We start from the raw sequence: 27,929 nt of genomic DNA, 5'->3' as shown, positions 1-27,929 counted from the left end.
ATGTTTGCACCATTTTAAATTAGCCCTTACATAAAGTTTTATATATGAAAATGTGCGCAATTTCATGTAGAATACAAATAAAAATAATTGAAGGTTGTAGCTTTTCTCATTTTCGAAATATTTGCATATAAATGACGATAAATAGAAAAAAAACCACGTTCGGTCAACTTTGACTCTACCAAAATAGTCGAAAAACGCAATTGAAGCTAAAACTCTTCAGTCTAGTATATTCAGTTTCATATCAGGCGTTTCATAGAGTTTTATATATGAAAACGTGCGCAATTTCATGTAGAATACAACCAAAAATAATTGAAGGTTGTAGCTTTTCTCATTTTTGAAATATTTGCATATAAAAGAAAATATATACAAAAAATTCTACATTCGGTCAACTTTAACTCGTCCGAAATGGTCGAAAACTGCAATTGTAAGCTAAAACTCTTACAGTATAGTAATATTCAATCATTTATCTTAATTTTGAAACAAATTGGAAGTCTCTAGAACAATATTTAGATTTATGGTGAATTTTTGAAAAAAAAAAACTTTTATGTCCACGCGTTACGAATTCATGCATCATATTGTGATAATATTTTCTCTGTGTTGCTTTGATCGTTTTACAATGTGTTATATACCAAAATGATTGCAATTTAGTGTACAATACAAAGAAAAAAAATTAACTCGTTAGCTTTAACCGTTTTGCTCACAGCGCGATTTGAATACAATTATATATGAAATTTTGTTTTCGCACTATCATATATCGCATTATTTATATATGATAATGATATGTTTTTTTATTTCTGATGGTTGCATACTGAACTTCAGGCAATGAAAAAAAAAAGGAGCCAAAAATGAACTCTTAATCTTGAAAACTAAGCGCGCTGTGATTTTTTGAAAAAAATATTTTTTCGGCTTCAATACTCACTCCGAGACCGCTAGGCATACGGGAGACGATTTTTATTATACCCCTTGGTCGTAAGAAGGTTAATTCACTCCAGATTGCACTGTAACTACGTTGCTGTTCCTGGTTCCTAAGCGCTCACTCCACAAACACAGTTGCGGGCAGCACACGACTACAATGTTTATGAGGTGCAAAGCTTTATTCCCTTAATTGTTTACTTTACAGATATTTCTGAAGTAGATACGAGCAGACGATGGCAAAATTTCATCGTTGCCAATTTAGTGGAGCTTCACACATACACCGATGCATTTACAAACTGTTTCCATGAATTCTAGTTGTCATTGTAATGCAATAATGATAAAATTGCTCTAATATGTATATATACTACAAATAGATACACTAATTTCACTTATTTCCCCAGTTTTGTGTAAGTCTTATACCCAGTTTGGAGGGTAAACACATTCCAATTGGCAACACTGATAAACAATAGCAAAGTGCAAACAACACTGTAGGTACTGTTCACAGCAAAACTGTTGATATTTGAGTCAGGAATCCAGTTACTTTTACAGCAACGAATATTTTCAAATTAATAATCATGAATATGTAAAAATAATTATGCAATTCATGATCTTATACTGCTGTTTAATTATTTATTTAAATAATTATCTAGTGCCCGCTTCTTCTTTCTACCAAAAAATCATAGTTTCCTTGGATCTGCCAGGTGGTTGATGTCATTGTTGACGATTGTTGTGAAGAAAGTGCCCCTGCATCTATGGGTACAAGTGGTGTGTGGAATTAGCGCATGGAATGGAAATTTTATTGACACAAGTGACTCTGAAAACATCGAGATGGCGTCAATCTTCTACATTTTTGGTGTTTTAAGTAAAAATTTTGAAAGCGTCATGGAGGTATGTTTGCACTGCGCATGGCTAGACACTCATTAACCTCTAACTTTGGAGAAAATACCTACTTCAAAAGTTTAGTAGAGGTCTCAAGCTGTTGCTCTCACCACCGATGACTCGTTAAAATACTTTTTCGGAGGGTGGATCCACACGCAGCCAAAACTGGATCAGCTAGTCCAGTCCGTTGTTTCCCCTACTATATATACATATATAGCTAGCTATATATATATAATGTACACATGTATACATACTATATCCACAAAACTGAAACAATACCTAAATTTCATAAGAGCCTACTGAGGAAATTTAACCATGACATCTGACGGATTGCAGTTGTTTGCTGGAAACTCTTATGTAAACAAGTTGCCCTGAATTTTTTTTAGCATATGTCACTTGAGTAATGTGAGGGGATATTATTAAAAAAAGTGGTATAATTTTACTTTTAAATCATTACCTATTTTGTTTTTGGTAAAGTTAAGGAGTATGCAGCTTGGTTCCTGCCAGTCACCAACTGGGATATTTATATTTACTGCTGATTCTTATGTTTTTATTTTTCTTTAAATATGTTTGATGTTTATGATATTACTGCCTTTTGGTTATGTTTTTACATTCAGCTCCGAGGAGTACAGTAGTAGTCTTCAGTTTTACCATATTTTTCACTTAGAAATATCATATGTTTGCTCTGGACTTTTCAGACCTAATTTGCCACATTTAACCAAATCTAACCAAGGGCAAGATGTCCTTATCCTAGTGCGGGATATGAGTTTGAAAACATTCCATAAACTTACTTTAATCTGAGTAAGAACTATTGATAGGATTCATTTCCTTGTACTTTACTCATTTTGTGGTTTCCCCCACCCAAAAATCCTACTTTCCCACTGTGGTCCCCTAAACTGTAAGATATAAGGTTGAGGCCCGATATCTATAAAAATACTCATTTTTAAACAAAACAAATGTCTGAAATATTCAAATCACACATTAAAGTATAGGAAAATTATATTTTTAATTCCAAAGTACTGTAATGGTTTAAAGTAAAATATTACTGAAAAATGGTATTGTTGTCCACAATCAAAATACTACAAGTTAGAAGAGAAAACTAAGCATTCCTTTGCAGAATCATAATTTAAATAGATTTCTCGTAGAGAAAGTTACTCTGAAGCTTGTTGCTAAAGGAAATAAATCATGTTTCGGTTTATTGATGAAATTCTTAGTATTTTTAAAATTTTAAAGGGTTTGGTATATACGTAAGTAAGATAAATGTAATGATAATTGGAAATGTTTTGGTTTTCCATTTGAAAGACGAAATTGTTTTATGTGCACTCTTAAGAGGTCATAATTCATCACTATTGTTTTTTATGGAGTTGTCACTATAGTGGGTGTTTTTACATTATTGTATCGTTATTTTTGTTACTATTATTAACTAATATTCGCACTACTACCTCAACTAAGAATGTTACATCTTCAACGAGGTTGTTAATGACCTCCATGGACATTAACATTAAGTGGCTAACAAGCTAATGAGCTAATAAAAAAATTGTTCTCGGTTTTCATTACAGTCTCTGACGTCAATGCTCACATGAAGACGAAAAATGTTGTCAGTTTTTTTTTTTTTTTTTTTTTGTATATTTCAAAGGCAACACGACAAAATTCTCATTTCACATCTTTGTTGAACTACATTTATAAATCAACTACTGCTGGTTGTTGAGGACTATATACTTATATATCAATTCTTCATGCAAAATTAAATATTTCTGCATATATATTTATTTATTTATTTCTAGAGAAAAAGGATGACCCGAATTTACAAAGTGGCTTAATCACTTCCTCAATCATAATTAGTTGTGTAACCTAATTTTCATTTGCATAAAATTCCACTCACGAGTTTGACGTCACTGACATTTCTTATTCATGAAGTATTCTTCAACTTTTCAGATTTCCTCTTATGTGAGTGCCAACTCTACTTCGACCGAATCGTATGTAGTACTACATTATTCTACGTTTATTTTATTTCTTGAAAAACAAACATTTCTAGAAAGACTTTCAGTAGGTTTTGGAAAGTCATGCTTTTAAGTTTTTTTTCTCATAAGGAATTGAACATGATTGTTAGTAAGGCAGAACAAAATTAATTCAATAATAATTCATACAGTATTTTATTATTAGTATATAATATAAATAGCATTACTATTATTATTTTTTTGTCTATCACAGTCATCCTATTTGACTTGAGGGTTTTTATAGTGTGGAGTTCCGGGTTGCATCCTGCCTCCTTATTGTCCTTTATATATTCCATTTCTTTCTCTATTTATTCAGATGGATCATGCTATCGCAAAATGGGGAATCACTCACCAAACAACCAAGAGATGGTTCAAGCGCCTTGCCCACGGGGATGATTATGCCTCGCAACTTCAAGTCTTCGAGGGACACAATTAACAACCGAGGTACGTACTGTCCAGAGTAGTGTCCTTGAGAAATTGTTGTTCCCCTCAACATGTGAACTCTTAAAATCTAGAGATTCACATCATTCAGTTCATGAAAAACTAAACTTAATGGCGACTTACCAATGGTTTTTGATAGGTTGATAGCAGTGTCATTGAGCAAATGTCTTGCTTTTGAGAAGCTGTTTGATATTTCCTGCAAAGTGAGAAAATAACTTCAATTGTGGGATTGCTAACAGTGGTGATTATGGCTATTGCTTTCTAGTGATTTCTTGTTTTGATTGAATTTGATATTGGTTTTTGTTGAGAATCCATAGTGTATATTTGAATTTGGAGGTCAATATCAAAGTCAGTGAAAACACTTGAAAAGACGACAATAAACTACGATATGTAATGAAGCACTTGGAATAGGAGAAAAATTAAAGGAAATGCCGGTGAACTAGGCATAATAATCAAAAGTGGTAAGTAGTACTGGATTAGATCTCATCCTAACCTAACCTAATTAATCCTAAACTAACATAATCTAACCTAACCTGGTCGGAGGGGCCTCGTCTTCTTGAACCTAATTGGGAATTTATGTGTTCCATGACCCAAACAGACAACTCTAAGATTAAAGAATTTCATAAAACAAACGCCATTTAGTGGACAAAGTTATCATGAAAAAGATAGACAGGCGGTAGGATATAAGACTAAATATTGTATACAGTGTGGTGAATGTTCCATAACAAACATAGCAACATATGTAAATAAATCTTCTCCTACAATACACTTAGGCTACTCCATGACTTATTCTTGTCGTTCTTCTCACTTAGACCAAGGTGATCCCCTTCCATGTGGCACATATAATTTGAATCCTGGCCAGACCGTCACCATTCAGTCTCAGAACTACCCATATAAATACCCAGCAGGCTACTCCTGCCAGTGGACCTTCCAGGTTTGTTCCAGTGAGAATACTGTGGTGTTTTATTGTCATTTTATAATTTCAACAATCAAAGAGTACTTAAGAGGCCATTTTGGCTTATCATCATTGCATGTCAGTCGGTAAAATGAATGTTTAGTAATACATAAAGACCTGCCTTCTTGTTCCACTTTTCCCTGAATCCAAAAAAAATTTAGAGTTAAACCGTTATCCGCCATTTTCCTTAAAATGTTTCCACAATAACAACAATCAGCTTTATCATTATTCTTACTGCTACATTAGCCATTCACTTGTTTTTGTCTATATTTGCAATAAATCTTTTCAGGGAACATCTTCAGAGTCATCCATATCCATAACATGTACTGACTTCAGATTGCAGTACTGCAAATATTCATTTGTGATTATCACCGGAGAAGATCTCTATAAAAAGTAAGATGATAGTTTTGTGGCACATACTACCTACATAAGAAACTTTTAAGTTTCTTATTCAGTAACTCAGCAGCATATCAGCAAAACTGTTAGACAAGCGGCGCCATAGAAACCAGATCACCGATAACTGGAGACTGCCTTACAGAATGAAACAGTAGAATATAATATTATGATCATAAACGAAAACAAACTGAAAAGTTGGTTTTGTAGTAAAATACCAACAGTCCTCAAAATCAATATGGTAACACAGCAACAACCCAAACCGTTTATGTATTTCCAGCCTTATGTGTGACTCGTGTCACATTTTGGAAACTTTAAGCTTCAGTTACACATACATGTACATTACATATATTTATTCTCTTATTTTTAAGCTGCCAAGAAAATGGACAACCAAAAATTTCGTAAGCATATGAGTACATATTATACATTCTCCAAAACCAATTATAGTGCTACAATGCTTACAAGAAGTAGAAACTTGAAAATTATTTTTCATTTTGCATAATTTCTAATTTGGTTCTTCTGTGATTAGCATAACATGTCACACTTGATCATTAATTTTATGATTGGTCACTTGTGGAGATTCATGTTGAGCAGTGCTGTAGTATTACAGTACTCTATTTTCTGAGAATTTTCTAAAGCTTGTAACATCTCAAGGCTATTGGAAAGGTCTGTAAAGAATTTTCAATCAAATTCTGATTTCATCATTATCTATAGGTACTATAAATAAACATATCTCAAGCTTAAGTTTCCATAATGAATTACATACATCATAGCTTTGCACAAACATAGAGAATACTCGATTCCTGATGGATAGAAGCAGTTATCTTAAGAAGCACATCTTCAACTGTCAGTGGCTACAGGTAGATAATTTTATTTCAGACTAGTCTACCAACAATGTCAGAAATTTGGTAATGTAAGAGATGGTTGATATGGTATTTCGTGGGTCCAAGAACAATATGCAATGTCCCAAAAGCTCATACCATGGCACCTTCATTCAGCACACTTATATAGGGCACACTGGTGACAGAGATAAGTCTAAATGTATTAAAATGAGTTAGAATATAAAATTTAGGCCAAGGCGTTGCGCCAGGACCTATGAGGTCATTCAGCGCTGAAAAGCAAACAGAGTAAAAATGTTTTAAAAGCTGTGATAGGAGGAAAACCTCAAAACAGTTGCACTATGAAACAATTGTTACAAGAGGGTGGAAAGTAAGATGGGGAAAGAGAATGTGAACAGAGGTGCAGTAAAAGAAAAAAAAATGAAAGGGGATGTAGCTAGGGATGAAGAGACACTGCAAAGAACCTTCAACTTAACTCAGGTATGGTGGGTGAATCAAGATTTCCTCTCTCACAGGTACTGTTGGGTACAAGATCCTTTTACGGAAACAAGTAAAAATAATCAGATGCAAGTTTTTTTCCAAACATTGAGGCGACAAGGATATGGCTTCTCCTGCACTGTTACTGCCTCAGGTAAAGCTGGTTGTTGACTCAGAAGAAAGACTTCAGTTTTAAAGTGGCATGTATTATAAGGAAACACTGGGAAAAATTAATTTCGTTGGCTTATAAACCTCTTTATTTATTCTTGAATACTTCTAGTTCTTTGGGTGATCTTTTTCACCTAAACATTTGAAGGTCATCCAGTTTAGTCAGTCTTCCTCCATATTATATCATATATTTTTCATTTTCCGCACATGTTATTGTTACTTATATGTATTGTTCCTGAACTCAGTATCATAAAAAATGACATGAAATAGTATGTAATTATTCTATGATGCAGAGTTCAGGATCATGTTCATGTTGCGTATCTCGGGAATTCTGTGGGACATCTGGTTAATTTATTATTATTATTATTATTATTACTATTAGATGACCAACTTGGCACTGCCTGGTAAAACTCAGAATGACAACCGATAAACACTCTCGCTTTCTCACTCTTTCCCCTCCCTAACACCCCCTCTACTTTCTATCCCTCCCTCCTCCATAACACCCCCCTACTCTCTATCACTCACCCTGTCTCTCCCTTTCCAGACATTCTTGACATTTTATACTTCACCCCTTCTCACTCCTAATTATGTCACCCCACCCCCACCCCTTTTGATGACAGTGATTAACCACCGCCACCCCCCCCCCCCCCCCCACAACAGTATTCAATTCCAGATAGTAAGTCATATGTACTATACTGAAATGAGGTATGATGTTTAAGGGCGGAAGTCCCGTTTCAGATAAGCCCTTCCCACCCCCAACTCCCTTTGGTGCTAGTGATGGCTTCCCCTACAATATTCTTTACGAACTAGTAAGTCATATGTTTACCAAGTTTGGTTGAAATTGCTCAATGCATTTCAGAGATATGCTGGAACACCCACACACACACACACATGTACATCCATTTTTATATATGTATACAGCATATTATTATTATTATTTCTAAAAACAAGTCCCATTTCAAGTGTCTTTCTTTTCAAGTGTATCAGTATTATGTCTTTGCCAATTATTTATTAATTAAGGCTATCTTACTTAGTTCCATCAACTACAACAACTTCTACTATAACAACAAGAACTACCACCACCACACCATCAACAACAAGAACCTCTACTCCACCATCATCATCAACAACAACTTCTACTACAACAACAAGAACAACAACTACTATGCCACTGACAACAACAAGAACAACTACTGCCACACCATCAACAACAACACCAAGAACCTCTACTTCATCATCATCATCACCATCAACAACTTCTCCTACAACACCAGCAACAACAACAACTCCTACAACAACAACAACTACTATGTCATCGACAACAACGTCATCCACAACAACCAAAGAGCCATGCCGTAAGTACAGAATTATGTGAAACTGCAAAGAACCCCAAAATTGTTGAGGTTTCTTCGGTCAAAGTAAACAACAGCTGCAAATAGTAATATTGACAGTAGTAGGGATTTGCCTTTGAAATGGATCCCTTGTCCATTTTATTTTAGCCTTTGGTTGTGCTAGTTTAAGCTTCTCCGTTGAAACCAGGTTTAGACATCAATTTCAGAAGTACTATTTTAAAACCATCTGGATAACTGATCACTTGGAACTACTATTATGCTACCCAAAGGTTATGACAAAATGGATCAGACCCTGATAAAGTCAGCTGTATCCTAAAATCTTGTCAATGAATTGTGCATGACTGTTTTCATCCCAATTTATTTTCATTTTCATTTGTTCCTACACGATATGCAAACCCTTGGTCCTTTACATAAGGAATTACTTTCGGCGTAGCTGGAATTACAGCCGTTAAATTCTTGAACAAGGTGGTTAGGCAATAACTACCGTGTGGCAGGCGGGCAGGCCAGCCTGCCCGTATGTAAACACAGCACTTTTTTCTGGCTTTTTTTCTGCCATCTTCTGATGAAGACATGTTTTTGTGAGCTCTTGCTGACTGGCCGTTGATCATTTTTAACGGTGGGATCTTTCAGTTTTTATTTTTCTAGATGTGTATATACTGTGTTTGATATTAATAATTGATTGAATTTAATATCAATATGCAAACCCATTTTTTGTGATAGCCTTGATAGCAGCCTTTCTACTTAGTGTTAAGGGTTGGCAGCAAAGGTATGCCAACATCTTTATCATTACATACTTTCATCCTTTAACGTGAGGATGAGACATGTATTAACGGGAGGACGAGACATGTATTTAACGTGATGAGAATGGGACATGTATTTATTACCCCTATCAAAACTACACAAGTGGCAACTCTTACCTTTCAGTAGCTGGCCAGTCTCTCTCTGCAAGCAATATCAAACTAGGCTAATGAGTTCATGTAAATACAAAAATATGCTATTTATTTCCCAAACTAGTTGAACATAAAATGGAACAAAGTGACTAAAAAAGGTCATGTTTAAGAACTAAGTCTGACCCACAAAAGAACTGTAAATTATCATTCTACTCTCCTGAATTAGTCTAAGTAATCACACCAAACTCTCAAATTGTCAACCACTACATTTCAATAGTCAAGTCTTAGAGAATCCCATCTCTAGAATAATGACATGGGACCCATCTGAAACAAAGAGACATATCCATTATATTTCCCACTACACAATGAGTGTTAAATAAATGTATACACTTCACACTTCTCTCTTTTCAAAGGCAACTGTTCATAAGTCATTTAAATATGTGCCATACCTCTTTGATGGGTCTGTACCAGCACCTGATGTCCTCTGAACCGTCTCTTACCTTGCCTCCAGAGGGTGTGACTTTTTCACTAAAAGTATTGGGCGATCACATCCATCATTGCACGCACAAACACGCAATCCTCAGCCACACCTTAGAGCCCCCTAGCAACTAACTGTCAAGGCTTTGACCTCACAAATGCACACTCAGCATTTTTTTCATTGTGGCAGGCTATCACTAGGTGCTTTCTGTCTCCAAGCCAGGAAAGCTGATACAATGTAATTCACCGACACATTAAGGGGGCCGGCCGGAACCTCTATATATGGAGGTATAGGGCGAAAAATGCAGTCATGAAAAAATTCATGGAGCTTCATATGGCAATTGAGAATACGTATACGAAATATTTCGTCAAAATTCCTCTTACTTTCGTAGTTACAGGGTAATTAGTTAACGTAACTCAATAAGCATAAATCATTGATCCGTACAAGAAAATGCAATATTTCTTCTATTATCGTAAATTTTGATAATTATTGTCAAAGAAATGGGAGAAATGCATCTGTAGACATTCCCGAGTCGAGAAGGAGACTTCAGGCTCAAGCTACCAAGTCCAGTCCTGATTTAGTGCGATAACAGACGTCAAGTAGGCTACACGTTCCATTTCACGTCTGACATTCGCCTGCTTTCAAGTATGTTTATGTATGTTTCGGCAAGAATTTCATCATGCCAATGAGGAAAAGACAAGGGAAACATCTCGCTAACATACAGACGAAGAAAAATCGCTCAAGTATTATTACAGAATATCATAATATATGCGTAGTTAGTGAAGAGAGAGGGGAGGGTTGCTTAGTAACGCCTCCGTCTTGCTTGACAGCACACGTCACACTGTGCCTAAGCTACGATCTTTGAGCAAAGAGATCTTCATTTATGATAAATAACAAAGTTTTGGTTTTTTAATACCCAAAATGGAATATGAAATTCATAATAATCATGATTTATTAAATTGTCTTTGTAAAAAAAGTGTACGCCTTCGAGTTTCACCTCTTGACATTCTCTTGCATTTACGTTTGTTTATCTTTGTTTCGGGCAAGAATTTCCTCATGTCAAAGAGGAAAATACAAGGAAAACATCTTGCTAACACACAGAAGAAGAAAAAATTCGGTGTAATAAGCCGAGTTAGTGAAAGAGAGAGAGAATTGCGTAGGAAGGAGTGCCCCATCTTGCCTCAAGCAGTGCCCCAGGCTGCGATATATGAGCAAAGGGATCAGCATTTATGATTAAATTATGATAAATAAAATAGTTTTGGTTTATTAATACACAAAAAAACAAATATACATTCATAATAATCATTATTTATTAATATTGTCTTTATAGAAATACGAAGGAAAACTTTGAACGCCCGTATCTCAAAACTATTCTTATTGACCTTCAAAATCTATCTTCTCACTTAGTTTTAAAGCTATAACATTGGAATTTGGTATATAACTCAGAAAGACAATATAGAACAATCAAATAGAGCCCTTTTTTCCAATTTTTGTTTCGTATTTTTTTTTATAAATTTTTTTCTCCTGATTTATAGGGTTTATTTTTTGACCATATTGAAAAATTCATATCTAGCAAAAAAATGACTTTTAGAAAAAAAACTCTCCATTCGATTGGAGGTCTACATCAGGTCTATATATGGTAGTAATCCCAGGTCTTAATATTAAATATCAAGGGAGGAGATAGTATTTGAAAAATGGTTATTTTCGGGATAAATCGCCCTGGCGTCACAAAACCGAAGGTCAGAGGCAAAATTCATATGCGGTTTGGAGATGTCCCAAGTCACCTTATTAAGTGGTATGAATATCAAAGTCCTGTCCTTAAAAAAGGGCATTAGCCGGCCAGCCCCCTTAATTTCTTCTTTTAATACGGCTCGGCCACCTATGTCCTTTGTGCACTCCTGTTGCACACCACATCAGAGACTAATGCACAATGTTTTAATTTGCCACATGATTTAGGGCTACTTCCGTTGTTGGAACCCTTGTGCCTCGCCGGATGCACAGAAGTTTAAGAACTCCTAATGCACAAATTGTGATCAGTATGAAGGCTAGCATAACCACAATTGCTGGAATTGTGTAACGTTCGTTGAAGAAAAACACATCCTCGTCACCAAGATAAGCAGAACTCGACGAATAGTTGTAGACGCAGGCTGAGCATGTAAACCATCTCGAAACAACTCAGCATGTGCCATTATTCAGCGTCTGTGACCCTCGTAAGTGTATCCAACACCCCCTCATCGCGAAACTGTAGATTCGACGTTTTCTACTGAATGAAACGTGGTCAAGGATATATCCTGTGACTTCCATGCAAGTGCGACTCGCACCCACCTCATAGAAGATTGTAGACTCCTGATTTATCCCGGAATATATCCTGAGACGATATACCGACAACATCTCATCCGCTGCAAAGGCAATCCATAGCATCGCCACTTGTGTGTAGACTCGACTCGACCTCTGGTATTGTAGAACCAAGCCAATTCCATCGTCACCATCACGTGAAGTTGGGACTTCTCTAAAGTCATCGTGTGCCCGTTATTTAAAAAGTCTACATGATCATAGAAAACTAAAGTCTGGCTTTACCACACAAATCTGTCATTAATTAATATACTCAATCTCCTAGTCAAATATTAAAAATTCCTCACAAAACAAAATATAATCTATACCTACTGAATCTTCACAAGTAATCCTATACTATCTTACAAACAAACCATCAAAAAAGAACCCATAATGTCTAACAGCAAAACCCCTTTTACTGCTTATATAATTAACCTCCATGACATATAATGTCGAACACCCCTTCTATCTAACTCACATACCCTGATAAATTATATCTCCTGTTTAAAATAGAAATGCTATTTAAAGCTTAACCCCAATTATGACATCTCTCGTAGGAAAAGTAAAGAAATAAAAAAAATAATAGCAACAATAATAAGTGAACTTTCCCCATCACAAAACGTACACAAGAGAGGAAAAAACATATACATAATCCAACGTTTTCCCCATCAAACGCAGTATGTATCATTACGGAATTTACCACCACAACAATTTCATCAACCAGAAACGACCAGAAAACAACCCTTTACATAATACATCTCTGTGGAATGCCATAATCAACATCTTCGAAAACAAATCTCCGAGTAATCAACTTTGAAAGGAAAAAATCTGCAACCAGACTCATCACAGCATTATCAGCGAAAATCCACCTGCGAACACCTCATGTGCTCGAACCGCACTATAGATTTGTCTAGTCAGACTTGCAACCTCAGAAACGATTATTCTCCAAATAACCCAAAAAATTTTATACTAACACTATATAACTGCATTTCACAAACTTATCTCCAGGATATCACCAAAGGTACCCAAATAAATTGTCCTTAAAAACATAACTCCCCGATGATACTACCCCAAGTATATAAAACCAAATTACCACCTATTCGGGATATAAACCACAGTAAACCCCAATTCAACAATTATATACTGCCAAAAATCAACAATTATATACCGCCAAAAATAACCACTGGTGAATATAAAAATACAACACCTCCATAAAACCACAATGCAGTAGTGTTCCCCTCCCACCCCCCAATAGCTGCAACACCAAAAGAAGCCCCAATACCCCTCTCTTTGGCTCGTAAAACCACAGATCACCACCAAAAATCATAACCACGAAAAGAAAAAAATTCACCACTAAAGATTATAGCCACAAAAAAAAATCCCCCATCCCCAAAAACACCCAGAAATTCAGCTCCAGAACCCCCCATACACACAGGAATTATCACATGTTTGTCATCAAGTTCCTCAGCTAAAACAGAAATTCGCCATACTTCCAAACAACTTTCCACGTAAAATATTAACCTCTAATTCTTACGCCCAAACGCCACAGTTTGTGCATAATAAGAAAAAAACAATAGAAGAAAATTAAAAAGAAAAAAAACGTTAACAACATTTCACCACCAAATTGCGAGAACCAGACAACAACAAAAAAAAAGCAATTGCACGACAATATGTTAATCACCACAACCAATTCTTTTCAATTTGAAATATGTGTTAATTTCGACCGGCCTGTTTTTTTCTCTAAGACAACAAATCTGTTTCCAATTTTTTCCTCAATGACTCTAAAAGGTCCTTCAAATTTCGGGCTTAATTTGTAGTTCAATTCGTTCCTCACGTTGATTTTCAAAAATACCTTGTCTCCGACATTGATCTTGGGATCAGATGTTTTACTAATAATTTTCTTTACCACCTCTCTGGTCGTGGCTTCAAGGTTACGGCTGAGACAAGCTTGTCTCTCTCTCGCTGTGGATACCAACGACTCGATCGTATCCTCCCCATGATGAGGTATAGTTAGCAAATCAAATGTGCCTCGTGCTGGGCAACCAAACAAAGCTTCAAATGGAGACATTTTAATGGAATCACTAACCATAGTGTTAATACTATGTCTAACAACATTAATATATCTGTCCCAATTCTTATCACTACCACCTACATTCTTCCTAAGAACCTCGAGCACTTTCCTGTTCGCTCGTTCACATAACCTATTAGCCTCAGGTCTGTATGGAATAATTGTTACTTTCTGTATCCCCATGACTTCCGCTAAACGTTCCAAAGTTTTATTCACAAATTCTCTGCCATTGTCGGTCATTAGAACCTCGGGTGAGCCATATCTGCAAATGACACCATTGAAAAATGCTACAGCTACTTCTTCAGCCGTTTTATGCTTAAGTTGGAAAATTTCTACTATCCTTTAAGTTCATCTATTATCACTAACAAGTACTTATTCGCATATCTAGACTCACAAAAATTTCCCAGGGTATCCATATGTATTCTCTGAAAGGTCTACTTGGTATAGGATATGATCCTAATTTGCATGAAGTTATCCTTGCAGGTTTGCATGCATTGCACCCTGTACAGTTTCTCACAAAATTTTCCACATCTTTCCCCATGTTTTTCCAAATGTATTTAGCACGAACCTCATTATACGTTTTTTCTATTCCCAAGTGTGGACTACCGAACCTTCAATGTACTATATCTAAAACCACTGGAATTAGGACTTTCGGAATTACGATCTGTGTCGTATCTGCTTTACTTTCACTAGTTCTCAACTTATATTTAATTTTCCTAACCAGTAGATTACCTTCTAACTCCAAACCCGAAAAAGGCAACTTATAACGTTTCCTTACGAATTCCCCTCTAAGAAATGCTTTTGTGTCTGCTAGAATCACATCTTCGTCTTGCCTTTGCTCTATGAGAGCCATATCCCATTGTATAGACTCACTAGTGACTTGCACAACTTGGAATCCTTCCATGTCATGAAAACTTCTACTAAGGGCATCTGCAACTACATTAAATTTGCCTTCTATATATTTGAGCTTTGCATCAAAATTTCTGATAGTTAGAAACCATCGGGCTCTTTTAGGCGACAAATTGGGTTTATTAGAAAGATCTAATAATGGCTTGCGGTCTGTAAGGACTTCTACTTTATTCCCCATCAGTAACATTTTAAAACGAACCAAGCTCAACACTATTGCAAAGGCCTCTTTATCTATGGTAGCCATTGATCTCTCAATGCTGCCCTTTGTCCTAAACTTCCTACTATAAAAGGCTATGCGATGGAATTTCCCATCAAACTTTTGCATAAGGCAAGCTCCTATACCCTCCTGGCTGGCATAGGTCACTAATGTGAAAGGTTTGCTAAAATCTGGAAACTTCAAAACAGGGGGATTCATTAATGCGTCCTTATGCTTTTGAAAACTCTCCAACTGGGGTTCCTTCCATTGAAATTGAATGTCTTCCTGCAATACATCTGTTAGGGGAGCTGCTATATTAGAGAACCCTTTCACAAACCTCCTGAAGAAATCGGTGATACCCAGGAGTGACTTAATCTTTCTTTGATCTCGGGGTGCGAAAATTCGCCATTGCTTTGACTTTATCGTCATTTACTCTAACCCCTTCCTTAGATATGACATGGCCTAGATATGTGATTTGCTTTTTCAAGAACGAACACTTAGCTAGCTTAATTTTCAACTCCGCTAATCTAAGCCTCCTAAGTACTTCTGTAAGCACTTCCAGGTGTTGCTCGATTGTCTGTTGCAACTAATATATCATCCATATACACGAAAACATTTTTACTCAATAACCCGTGGAAAACTGTATTTACCAACCTGGTAAAAGTCATCGGACTGCCCGATAAACGAACAGCATTCGTGTAAATTCATAGTGTCCCTTGGGCACTGAAAAAGCCGTATATTCCTTGCTACTTTCACTAAGAGGGACCTCCAAAAAACCCTGTGCCAAATCAATTGAGCTATAAATATTATGTCCCCCAATTTCAACAAAAAGATCTGGTATGCACGCGACTGGATAGCGGTCAGGGATTGTCTTTTCATTTAAATGTCTAAAATCGACACATACATGGACAGAACCATCCTTCTTAGGCACCGCTAACAAAGGAAAGTTGTAAGGAGACACACTAGGTCTCATGATTCCTTCTTCCTCCCATCTATTAACCTCTTTCCCTACCTGTTCTCTGATTTTGAAAGGTATGCGGTATGCAGGAATATAAATAGGTTTTGTGCCACTCTCCAAATTTACCTTATGCTCTAACACATTAGTCAACCCCAATTTATCACCTTGTAAGGCTACTGTATCCCCAAATTCTGCCAAGAGCTCGCTTACCGCTTCAACATGCTCACTATAATCCGCATTAGCTAAATGTTCTCTAAATATTCGTTTCCTTAATTGCATTTCTGCCTCTGAAAACTCAGGTTTCCCCTCTACGATAGCCACTGAACCACTATCACTACTCCAATCTTAGAGATCCAATATATATGTATTCCTTTGGTATTTCCCAACTGTATCATTACAGTTTAATAATTCTAACCATGTAATCCCATTCTTGGATACACTGTTCACCGATGCTGTGCCGATAACCCCTCTAAGCCTCTCGCTATTTTCAATAACACACACATCCGTAAGTTCTCTCACTTCCCTCCATTTGACTTTTACCATAGTCTTTGAACCAAGCATTAACACAATATCCTCTGATAAAACACTTTTATATTTGTGGTTAGTACCTCCCCTTTCCACAATCCCATAAACATCACCACCCTTAGTTCTCAATACATCCACCCCATTGTTAGTATCAGAAGTAACATCAATATTAGTATCAGTATCACCACCCATAATATCATCACCAAAATTCTTACCACCGTGAACTCCAATATGCTGCATAGCATCCTTGCAATTATTTCCCATATCATCAGTGTGGGTTTTAATATTACCACTCCCCATAACCCCAGTATTAATACCATTAGCATTACCAAACACATCCCTTTTTTCAATAATCTCCATATCCTCAGTTCTAATCACGTCCTCATAAGGAAGAAAAACACCAGGTATTCCGACTGTTATCCCATTAACTCTCGCATGGATCGAAATCTTGTGTCTCCTACATGCAGGATGACCCAGCAAAAGTCTGTTGCCCAACGCAATCCCTGTCATTACCAAAGATGGTTCTATTAAAAATCTGTCACCGAGAGTAAATTGTATTTGAACACAACCCAGGGTATTTAATCTATGGGCTTGCACATCACACACCGTCTCCGTTGAGGGTTTCAAAGGCTAATGGGAGAACATGGATTGATACAAATTGTGATCCATCAAGTTCACACTTGCGCCAATATCTATAAATACTGGGATATCAACATCCTCCACTGTTGCGTAAAATATAGGCCTGGGATCTGGGTCATCCCCCCACAAGACCCCAATGGCACATACTAATCACCTGTACCCTTTTTGTTGATCGGCCTTCCAAAAATTTCGCCGATCCCTTTGCCCTCTGGAATGACCTGCCTGGGAAGTCCTCACATTATAACTTCCAGAACTTTGAGGTGTAGGCCTCGCACCCTTCCGTATCTGAGACGGACAAGATTACCAATAGTGATCCGCACTCTTACACATTCCACAATATTTAGCTCTGCATATTTTCTTTGGGTGCCCTGGTTTATCACAATTGAAACAGCGCAACTGCTGTTGCCTTTGATCGATCGATCTTTTGTTATATTCAACTTTTGCACACAAATGGGGAGAAGAAAATTCTGTGTCTCTTTGCACCCTATTTCTCGGGCCTGTCCCATTAAAAAATGTACTACCTACAGTTGGACATTTAGACATATGTTTCTCAATTTGGGCATAAAGTAATTCTTCGTCTGAAGTAGGTTCAATCTTTTCATCAAAACTATCCACTATTGCATCCGGTACATCGTGCAAGAGCATCGAAAAATGGATCAGTTTATGTAAATTGTCAAGTGAGACACTACCTCCTGTAACCCAATTAGATGTTTTCAATTTCCCTACCCATTCTGCCGCTGAATCAAAAAGTTTTGAACTATGTTCTACGAGGCTATTTGTGCCTTTCCGTATCTTATATAGTCCCCTGAGGTCCCTCACCATATCCCCGTGTTCCGTTGAGCCATAAGCTGCTTTTCAAAATGTTTGCAAATCAGTCCAGGTACGACGTTTTGCAAATTGGAAACTCCTGCAACAATGGGAAAGATCACCCTTATTGAAATCTAACAAAGCTTTCCCCTCTCTAAATGCCTCTACATCATCCGTTATGTTTTTTGCGCTTAAATAATTATTCACACCTTCAATAAAGATTTGCAATGGTTGCAAAAGCGCTCCATCTACAATTCCCCTAAATGGGCTCACACACACACTAACGTTCATGACATGATGAACCAGAGTCGTAGTACCCTTTGCGTCCGCCATTTTCCTATCTTTATGGAAGCTTTTGTGTTTTATGACATTTCCCGGCCTCAATAACATTAATGTATTTATATACACATAAAATCCAATCCAGAAAAATTAATACAAACTTCCCCCAATAAAAGATAAAAAAAAATGCACTGCACCCACAGGGAGGAGATAAAAAAAAAAGTGCAAAAGCGCTTCCCTCAGCAAACCACACCTCTATCTCACACCTCCAAGCGCCTAGCAACCAACCTCGCTCTGTCTCACTCACTCAAACACTCACCTCTTTCTCTCTCTAGAGCGTAACTCACAATAACCAAAAACACCTCGCTCACATTATTACAAAATCTCTCCAGTGTCCATCAAATCTCGAGAGACTTCAAAATAAAAATACACTTTGAGCAAATTCATCACCAATAGAAAGAGAACAAAAAAAGGAAAAAAAGAAACAATAAAATTACACTCACATCTTCATATGACTGGAACCCAAACTTCTATACGCATTCCACATATGCGTAACCTATTCACCACACCCATTAAACACTAATATGTCAAAAATTAAACTTTTTCCTCATAACTTCGGAACACTAGTTTTCACGAAACACTAACCAGCTAAACTGCCTAAGGTGTAAAGAGAGAGAGAGCGCACCACAGCCTCGAACACAAAACTCTAGGATCAGCAAAGAAAAACCCCGAGTTGCCTGTGAAATAATTATAACCCTTTTCCTTCCAAAAAATATATGTCTAACTAGCCACCAGTCTCTTCGTTAGCGTACCTACAGCCTATAAAATGTATAAAAAGCTTTTTAGACGCTGCCACCAAAACTATTACCCCTATCAAAACTACACAAGTGGCAACTCTTACCTTTCAGTAGCTAGGCAGTCTCTCTCTGCAAGCAATATCAAACTATGCTAATGAGTTCACGTAAATACAAAAATATCCTATTTATTTCCCAAACTAGTTGAACATAAAATGGAACAAAGTGACTAAAAAAGGTCATGTTTAAGAACTAAGTTTGACCCACAAAAGAACTGTAAATTATCATTCTACTCTCCTGAATTATTCTAAGTAATCACCCAAACTCTCAAATTGTCAACCACTACATTTCGATAGTCAAGTCTTAGAGAATCCCATCTCTAGAATAATGACATGGGACCCATCTGAAACAAAGAGACATATTTCCCACTACACAATTAGTGTTATATTTCCCACTACACAATTAGTGTTAAATAAATGTATACACTTCACACTTCTCTCTTTTTAAAGACAACTGTTCCTAAGTCATTTAAATATGTGCCATACCTCTTTGATGGGTCTGTACCAGCACCTGATGTCCTCCGAACAGTCTCTTGCCTTGCCTCCGGAGCGTGTGACTTTTTCACTAAAAGCATCGGGCGATGACGCCCTTCATTGCACGCACAAACGCACAATCCTCAGCCACACCTTAGAGCACCCTAGCAACTAACAAGTAGAGGCTTTGACCTCACAAATGCACACTCAGCATTTCTTTCTTCGGAGCATACTATCACTAGGTGCTTTCTGTCTCCAAGCCAGGAAAGCTGATACAACGTAATTCACCGAAAAGTACGCTTATGCTTTGGGAATTACCGAGGGGAACTTCAGAGGTTTGTCCATTGTTTTGTTTTTTTCTGGTAATTCCTCTTCTCCTTCATCCTTTCACTAGCTATCGGACAAAGGTAAAGGAGGGAGCGTGTGGTGTCGGTGTTTGGCGGATCTCCTCTCTTTTCAGTGGGCAGTGCCCTTGGATGCGAGAGGAGTAGCCTTATTACAGTAGGACCTCGATAATCGCGGGGGATAGGGCCCAGAACCCCCTGTGATAAGTAAATACCCGTGTTGTGACGGGATCACAAGCTAAAAAAAACAAGCTGGCTAAATCCCCCCCACATAAACCTAATCACTCCAGCTGCCCAACTCAACCCAGTCACACTTTCCTCTTTACACTACAGCATACACGTAGGACAATTGACCTATACCTACAAAAAGAAAAAAAAAAAGAAAACACAAAACACATGTACTTACCAACTCCACATACTCCAGGGCTATGCTGTGCTGTCTGCCAGTCAAGGTCACAGAGATACTAACAACAACAACCAAGAACCCCAACCCACAACCCAATAACACAACAACAACACAACAACCAAGGACCACAACAACAACCAAGGAACACAACCACAACTCAACAACACAGCAAACAACCAAGGAACACAACCACAACCTAAGAACTCAGCAAACAACCAAGGAACTCAACCACAACACAAACAAGGAACACAACCACAACAAAAGACCACTGCACAAACAATCACTCAAAGGACCACTGCACAACAATCACTAACACAAAAAAAACTACACAAAAATGCAACACACACACCCACTAACAACACCAAGAAATCACAACGACAACAAAGACAACAGCACAGGCACAACAACTCTAAGCAAACAACACTAACTTAACAACAACCAAATAACAATCAATAACACACAACTTAACTGACCTCCAATCCTTCAACAGACTGCTGTCAACACTACTTATTATCTCCAGCTCTCACCAAAGACTAAACTAAAATATATATTAAGCCACATTCTTTATCAAAAGTGTTTGTACAATGCTTACAAGTGCCTCTTGAGGTAAATTTCTTTTCTTAGCTTACATATTGTGAGATGGTGAAAAATTCTATGAATAAGTCTTATACATCTACATAATAATGAGCAAAGTAGCTTTGGCTCTATTGACAGTTTTCTGCAGAAATTATTGTAATTCATGATGCTACTTAGCATTAACACCAAGTACAATACATATATACTATTTTCTGGGACCATAAACATTTTTGAGATGTGGCCTCTTCAAGGGGTGACCTCGTATGTATTTCCACATTACTGTCTCCAAACACAGGCTTCTTATGAGCAAGGACCCATAATAATATCCATACTTGAATATCTGACAGACACCAATAGTAAGCCAAGTTAATCTTTTGAACAATATTTATTTATGCGAGTCTTAGTTGAGGCAGAAGAATAAAATATGAAACTCAGAAAATTGAGAAAACATCTATAAAGTACCCAGTCCAGGCAAAAGTAATGAAATTGAGCCTAATGCTCATATTAGCCAAACTAGGGAAATATTTGGTTCACTCTTGCATCCGATCCTCTGTTGCAGGATGTGGCCGACGAAATCCTGTGGTCAGGATAGTTGGAGGGCAGCCAACAACAGTGCATGAATACCCCTGGCAAGTGGGATTAACAACTCTCTTGTCAAACAAACCATTTTGTGGTGGCTCAATCATCTCTAACCAATGGGTCCTAACAGCAGCTCACTGTGCTGCAGGGTAAGAACCATATACTGTTGGCGAGCATTTTCTTACCACATTCTAAAAACAGCCTTCACTCATACTGCATGCCTTCAAGCTCATCCAAGTGTTCTAATAATTCAATGTAGCATTTTCACTTCAATCTAAACTCCAATGCTTTGTCAAGTGATGTTCTCGCCTCTAAGTTTTTTAATAGAAATATTTGTATGGATTATTCTGTTCTTTTGCAAAATATAAATCATAAAAACATTTGGATGTTTTTAATGTAGAAATATCAAAATTTCCTCATTAAAAAAAGCTGAATCTTAAAATTAATAAATTTTTTTTTTCACACAGAAAAGATTTATTCCTAACAATGTTTTCTATTCCTCTTTCAGAGCCAGCCCGTCAAATTTGTATGTGGTAATTGGAGAGCATAACTGGGCCACAACATCTGAGACGAACGTAGCACAGAAAATCAAAGCATTATTTGTATGTAGTTAAACCTCTAGTTATAGGTATAAAAATCTAATGAGAAACTCTCTTGAAAAGAGATCAGAAAATTAGTTAATTCCTTCTTATTCAAATTGGCTTTTGTTCACTGTATATAATAAATTCTTTTAAAAAGAGATCGGATATTCGGTTAATTGTTAGTTATTTTAATCAACCTTTTGTTTATTTTCCTAAACTAAATTTTATGATATGTATCCATAACAGCAAAATTTTGTGGTTATCAATAGAAAGTAATTTAAATGAAGAAATAGGCTAAATAACTACTGTATCATCTTTCTGATATAGTAAAAACTTAACTGCAATTAATGGCAAGTATCATAGAAACTCTGGACAATGTGACTTGCAATAAGTTTTGACTCTTCCATCTCTTTGCAGATGATTGTCCATCCACAATACAACAGTGCCACTCTAGACAATGATATGGGTTTGATCAAACTAGCGTATGCAGTTACTTTCCCAGCAGACAACAAGATTGCTCCCGTGTGTCTGCCAGATCCAGGCAATGACTATGCTAATGTGAATGCTACAGTTACTGGCTGGGGAACAACTACATCAGGTTTGTTTATGAAAGATAGGAATGTACAGTCTACAGAATTTATGAAGACCAGTTTGGCTTATGTTGGTCCAGATTACCTTCCACTAATATAAAGGCAACTGAAATCAAAGTTAAGCAATACGTAATTACAAGGACCCTTAGGAATTTCATGACAATAGATCTTAGTTATTTAATATTTTATGGTCTAATTATTTTTTTATCCAATTATGCAGAGCTTTGTTATTAGATTTTTCTGTTGGGTTTATCTAAAATAAAATTATCTCTGTGGTTTCCATGACTCATGTTGCAGGGAATACTATATGATTCACTCAAATACTTGTCATTTTGCAGAGGAAAAATGAACAACGTACTACTGATACAATGGTTATTATTTGTCACATACTGTCACAAGATTGTTTATCAAAATTCCTTGTCACTAACAATTCTATTTATCATAGCTAATGTACAGTTATTTTAAACATACTTTGATCTGAATTATGAGAAGTTTTGGGTTCAACAAAAATAACAAGTGTAAAGTGAAATATTTTTTTCTCTCTAACTTCAGTCAGTGCATCAATAAATTGAAACATTACAGGTGGTACCCAACCTCAAGAATTATATGAGGTGGTAGTGCCAACAATGACCAATACAAAGTGCCAACAATCATATGGAACAAATAGCATCACAGCAAACATGATTTGTGCTGGAGTGGATGCTGGAGGAAAAGATTCTTGTCAGGTATGGTGGCTTACAACAATGAGTTGACATAGAAAAATTGACATAAATTCAGCATGCACATAATACAATTTCATGTTGGAAAAAAAAACTTTCTGGCTTATTTTCATCTAGAATTAAGAATCAATCAAAGACAAATTTAACACCACTGTAAATTGCAAACAGTGGAGGGTTGTATATAAAACAGGAGATGCATGGAGAAAGAGAGTCTTGAAAGTTTTAAGCAGTATCCTCCATACTATATGTTAAAATCACCTCTACAAATCAAGAAATGTCCCAACCACAGAGAACTTTTCAAGTGCCACTGTTACATTAGAGAATCCAAATGGTACTTTGTCTTTTCAGGGCGACTCAGGAGGGCCACTGGTAACTGAGGTCAATGCAGTCCAAACCTTCATGGTTCAGATTGGAGTGGTTTCCTGGGGCAATGGCTGTGCCCTGCCCAATTATCCTGGGGTATATGCCAGAGTGAACAGTAAGTAAAATAAAAAGAAATGTGTATGGTTGGTTTATTCTCGTACTGTCATCAGTGCACGGCAAATATTAAACTGACCTACTATGAGATTCAGGGGCTCTGTAACACGGTTTTTTCACAATAACTTTTTATCTATGCATTTCATAAATATAACGCTTATAAGATACATATTATATCTACACATAAATTTTGACTGTATTCTGCATTACGTAGGTTGAATAGATTTGGTACTTATAATGTTAAAAGTGACCTTTTTTGAAGACGGCCAACTTACTCAGAGAAAAGGTTTCGAACGCACTCGTTACGTAACTTATGACAGCATTTCTTCCCTCTTTCTCGATGGATGATTGGCTATACGTAACCGAAGGCTAACCTCTTGGCAAACAATGACATACAAATTTAAACACGAGCAAAGCAGTACACCTTTTCTGAACTCTGGAACCTCTCCACTGATAAATTGTCATAATGAACAAACAACAAAATATGTTATTAAATACAAAAACACTACTATTATTAGTCTAACTCCCAAATAGGTTTCCTAAGAAATTACAGTCTACTTTATAGGTCACAATCAGATTGACAAGATGTAGGGAATAGTTGGTAATTATCAAAAACATAGTAGACAAGCTTGATTGATAACTGCTATATCCAATGTCAAGCAATTTTATTTATTGGCTATCTACCTATTTACTGAAAAAAAAATAGCCGGTTTACCGTATATTGGCTTTAAACCTTCACCAATAATTATCGTTAGAATGATGACTTCACGAGGCTCCGCCCACTTTCACCTCGTTATAATTCAGGATAACACTGAAGGCTACCATGGGCACTGTTGGATTAGAAAATTTAACATCTGTCTATAAAAACTAATTTCTCGAGTAGTTCTAAGAAGTGCTAAATGATCCTCAAGGATCCCAGCAGTTGGCCTAAACGTTTAATTTCATGATATTACTGCTTATACTGTTTGCGGCACTACTGCTACAGTAATATTACTACGCTAGCGCTGATACCCCACCCACATCTATGTATCGTTCCGCCATTCATAAAGTCTTTGGGTTTCAGAGCCGATGGAGTTTCTGTCTGGTGGATGGGCGGGGCAACATTTTAGTCAAAAGGTGTTTACCTTGCTTAAGTAATGAATGTTTTTCGACTCTTGGCTCGTAATCATTGGCCATGGCGTCGGCTAGATCATTTTTACTCTATAAAAATTAAAACTATCGGGTTTAGGTTATTGATAATGCTGACAAAATTTGTGTGTGGTAAAATATACATATGTCAACTTTCAGTTACATACCGATGCTTTGACAAGGAGCAAAGTCCAAAAAACCGTGTTACAGAGAACCTGAACCTCATAGTAGTACAGTATTTATTATAAAACTGATAAGTCCAAGGGCAGCCATGTTTTCAAGATCAAATATGTTAGGTGTTAAAGATTTATTATGCCAGTTTGAAAACCAGGTTAACAGATAAAAGAAAATGGCAACAATCTTAAACAAAGTCTAGCGCCTCAGCGGCGTGGTTGGTATGGTATTAGCATCCCACCTCGGTGGTCGCGGGTTCGATTCTTGGCCATTCTATTGAGGAGTGAGAGATGTGTATATCTGGTGATAGAAGTTCACTCTCGACGTGGTTCGGAAGTCACGTAAAGCCGTAGGCCCTGTTGCTGAATAACCACTGGTTCCATGCAACGTAAAAACACCATACAAACAAAACAAAACTTAAACAGAGTCTAGCAAGTAACAAAGTAGGAAGTGTTTCTTATACAAATTAACAGACAAGGACAAAAAATGGAAATTTTTCAGTAAACTGATTGTCAAATGAACATAAATGTTCCATATCCAAGTACAGTAGTACACTGTTCATACTAACAAGACGAAAAAAGTCTATATGCTTTCAAGAAAACAGTCCGGTATAAGTTACAAGAAAACCTGCCAGGGAAGGTTTCTGTACCAGTCAAGAAAATTACATTTTATAAAGACCCATCTTACAGTAAATTAGATCTAATCACCAGAAGGTTACTTAAAATAAGTACTATTCAATCTTAATAGTAGTAGTTTGATGTTTTTATTGCTGTGTAAGTTAAAATGAAATTTATAAGGAAGTTTCTGTATAAATGATAAGGAAAATCATAGCAAAATTTCCAAGTCCACTACAATAAAATTTTCACATCTGTATGATTGCTAGTAAAAAGTCAGAAGAAACTTAGATTAAGAAAATCACAAAATTCAGATTTTAAAACCACTGAAATTAAGGAAAAACAGTGAAGACCAAATGACAATTCAGCCAACAACATAGTAATTATTTTAAGACCGATGCTTAATTGATTTTAAACACGCAATTCTGTTGTTTTATTCCAGACTATCTCGACTGGATATCGGCAAACATTGCAGGCTCTGAAACTTGTCCAAGGCCATAGGCACATTAATTTTGTTAAAATAACAACAAAAAAGAAGGAAAGGCAGATGTCCCAAGAGGATTATAGTACATTTATTCTAGCTGATCATGAAGAATATACTCTGATAATGGATTCGTGTGTGCAGTAACCAATCCTATAGTATTGAACTTTTGAGTATTCAATCCAATCTATCATTTTTTCCACTCTTTTAGCTATAGATATTAATAGCATTGTTCTGTAATTGGTATCCTCAAGGAACTGAGGTGGTTCAAAAGTACGCTCATCTAGTTGTCATGAATACATATACAAGAATTGTCAACATAGTGACAAGGAAAACTTTTATTGTTCTTGGATTTCTATGTAAGAATATGCCAATAAATTTTCTAAGTAAGTTACCATCTTTGCTAACATGCGTCTTTGTTTCATTTTCCACTTGTATGTTCCTGGCGGCCAGTAATGGTATTTGTTTGTTTCGCCTACTATTTCCCTCAGCAGGGATAACTTGAAGTTCTTTTCTCAGTGTTTTTTCTTTGAGCATATCCACTTTTACCCTCAAATCACATTTACCATTCTCTCTATTTTTAAGAGGATTGACAATTAGGACACTTGAAATTCAGCCACTTTTCATGTTTTTGATATTTTCCTTTAATTTCTTATTGGGTGTTGGAACAGGCAAAGCACATACGATACTTGGCATAAAATAGGAAGCAAGCAAGCAAATCTTCATAGATACACTGCCTAGTTGTAAACATTTTACAGTGGAGTAAGGGTCTCTGTGGATATCCTCCTGGTCTGAACTCTAGTAAAAAAAATAAAAAAAAAACTATTGATTAGCAATCTCATACAGATTTTTCCACCTCATCCTCCCCTTCAGGTGGGCGAGACTTTGCTGAATGAATCTAAAGTTTTAACTACATTAGATGTTTTGAGAAACATCTAATGAAGGTTCCAGCAACTGGCAGATGTTGTATGTCATTTGTGCTTCCTTTACCAGAATACTGTTCTCTGGTGTAGATGTCTGCTTCTGCAAGAGATTTATCCCTTTTAGATAAAGTTGTTCATGGTGATAGGTTTGTTTCCTAATATTAGCAGTTGTGACTTGGACCATCTAGGGATGCTCTTTTGTTTGTCATTTTTTCTTAAGTTGTATCTTAATAGGAATCTTTCACATTCACAATTGATCCCTGATCCCTTTCCCTGACGAGAGCAACCAGATTCGCTGAACAGCAGCACCAAAACAAATGCAGTAAATGTGCCTTGCTGTCGAGGCGAGTTGAATTAAATATAAAATTTAGGCCAAAGGCCAAACACTGGGACCTATGAAGTCATTCAGCGCTAAAATGGAAATTGACAGTAAAAGGTTTGAAAGGTGTAACAGGAGGAAAACCTCGCAGTTGCACTACGAATCAAATGTTAGGAGAGGGTGGAAAGTAAGATG

The 27,929-nt window shown here is 36.6% G+C and overlaps 1 protein-coding gene across 1 annotated transcript in view; it reads left to right on the top strand.

The window, feature by feature from the left end:
* Nucleotides 1-26,903, top strand: part of LOC135211708 (serine proteinase stubble-like) — a 31,632-nt gene extending 4,729 nt beyond the window's left edge. Inside the window, exons 2-13 of the mRNA XM_064244954.1 lie at nucleotides 3,730-3,770; nucleotides 4,108-4,235; nucleotides 5,045-5,166; nucleotides 5,477-5,580; nucleotides 6,935-7,050; nucleotides 8,099-8,419; nucleotides 21,709-21,877; nucleotides 22,237-22,330; nucleotides 22,727-22,907; nucleotides 23,482-23,624; nucleotides 23,967-24,096; nucleotides 26,454-26,903. Of these exons, the coding sequence (XP_064101024.1) occupies nucleotides 3,730-3,770; nucleotides 4,108-4,235; nucleotides 5,045-5,166; nucleotides 5,477-5,580; nucleotides 6,935-7,050; nucleotides 8,099-8,419; nucleotides 21,709-21,877; nucleotides 22,237-22,330; nucleotides 22,727-22,907; nucleotides 23,482-23,624; nucleotides 23,967-24,096; nucleotides 26,454-26,512 (1,608 nt within the window). The 3' untranslated portion in view covers nucleotides 26,513-26,903. The remainder of the gene's footprint in view (nucleotides 1-3,729; nucleotides 3,771-4,107; nucleotides 4,236-5,044; nucleotides 5,167-5,476; nucleotides 5,581-6,934; nucleotides 7,051-8,098; nucleotides 8,420-21,708; nucleotides 21,878-22,236; nucleotides 22,331-22,726; nucleotides 22,908-23,481; nucleotides 23,625-23,966; nucleotides 24,097-26,453) is intronic.
* The last annotated feature ends 1,026 nt before the right edge of the window (nucleotides 26,904-27,929 follow it).

Source organism: Macrobrachium nipponense, chromosome 4 (genome assembly GCF_015104395.2).
Source record: "Macrobrachium nipponense isolate FS-2020 chromosome 4, ASM1510439v2, whole genome shotgun sequence".
Classification (NCBI taxonomy): Eukaryota; Metazoa; Arthropoda; class Malacostraca; order Decapoda; family Palaemonidae; genus Macrobrachium; species Macrobrachium nipponense.
Note: the sequence above shows the minus strand (reverse complement) of the source record. Positions and strands in the feature narration are given on the sequence as shown.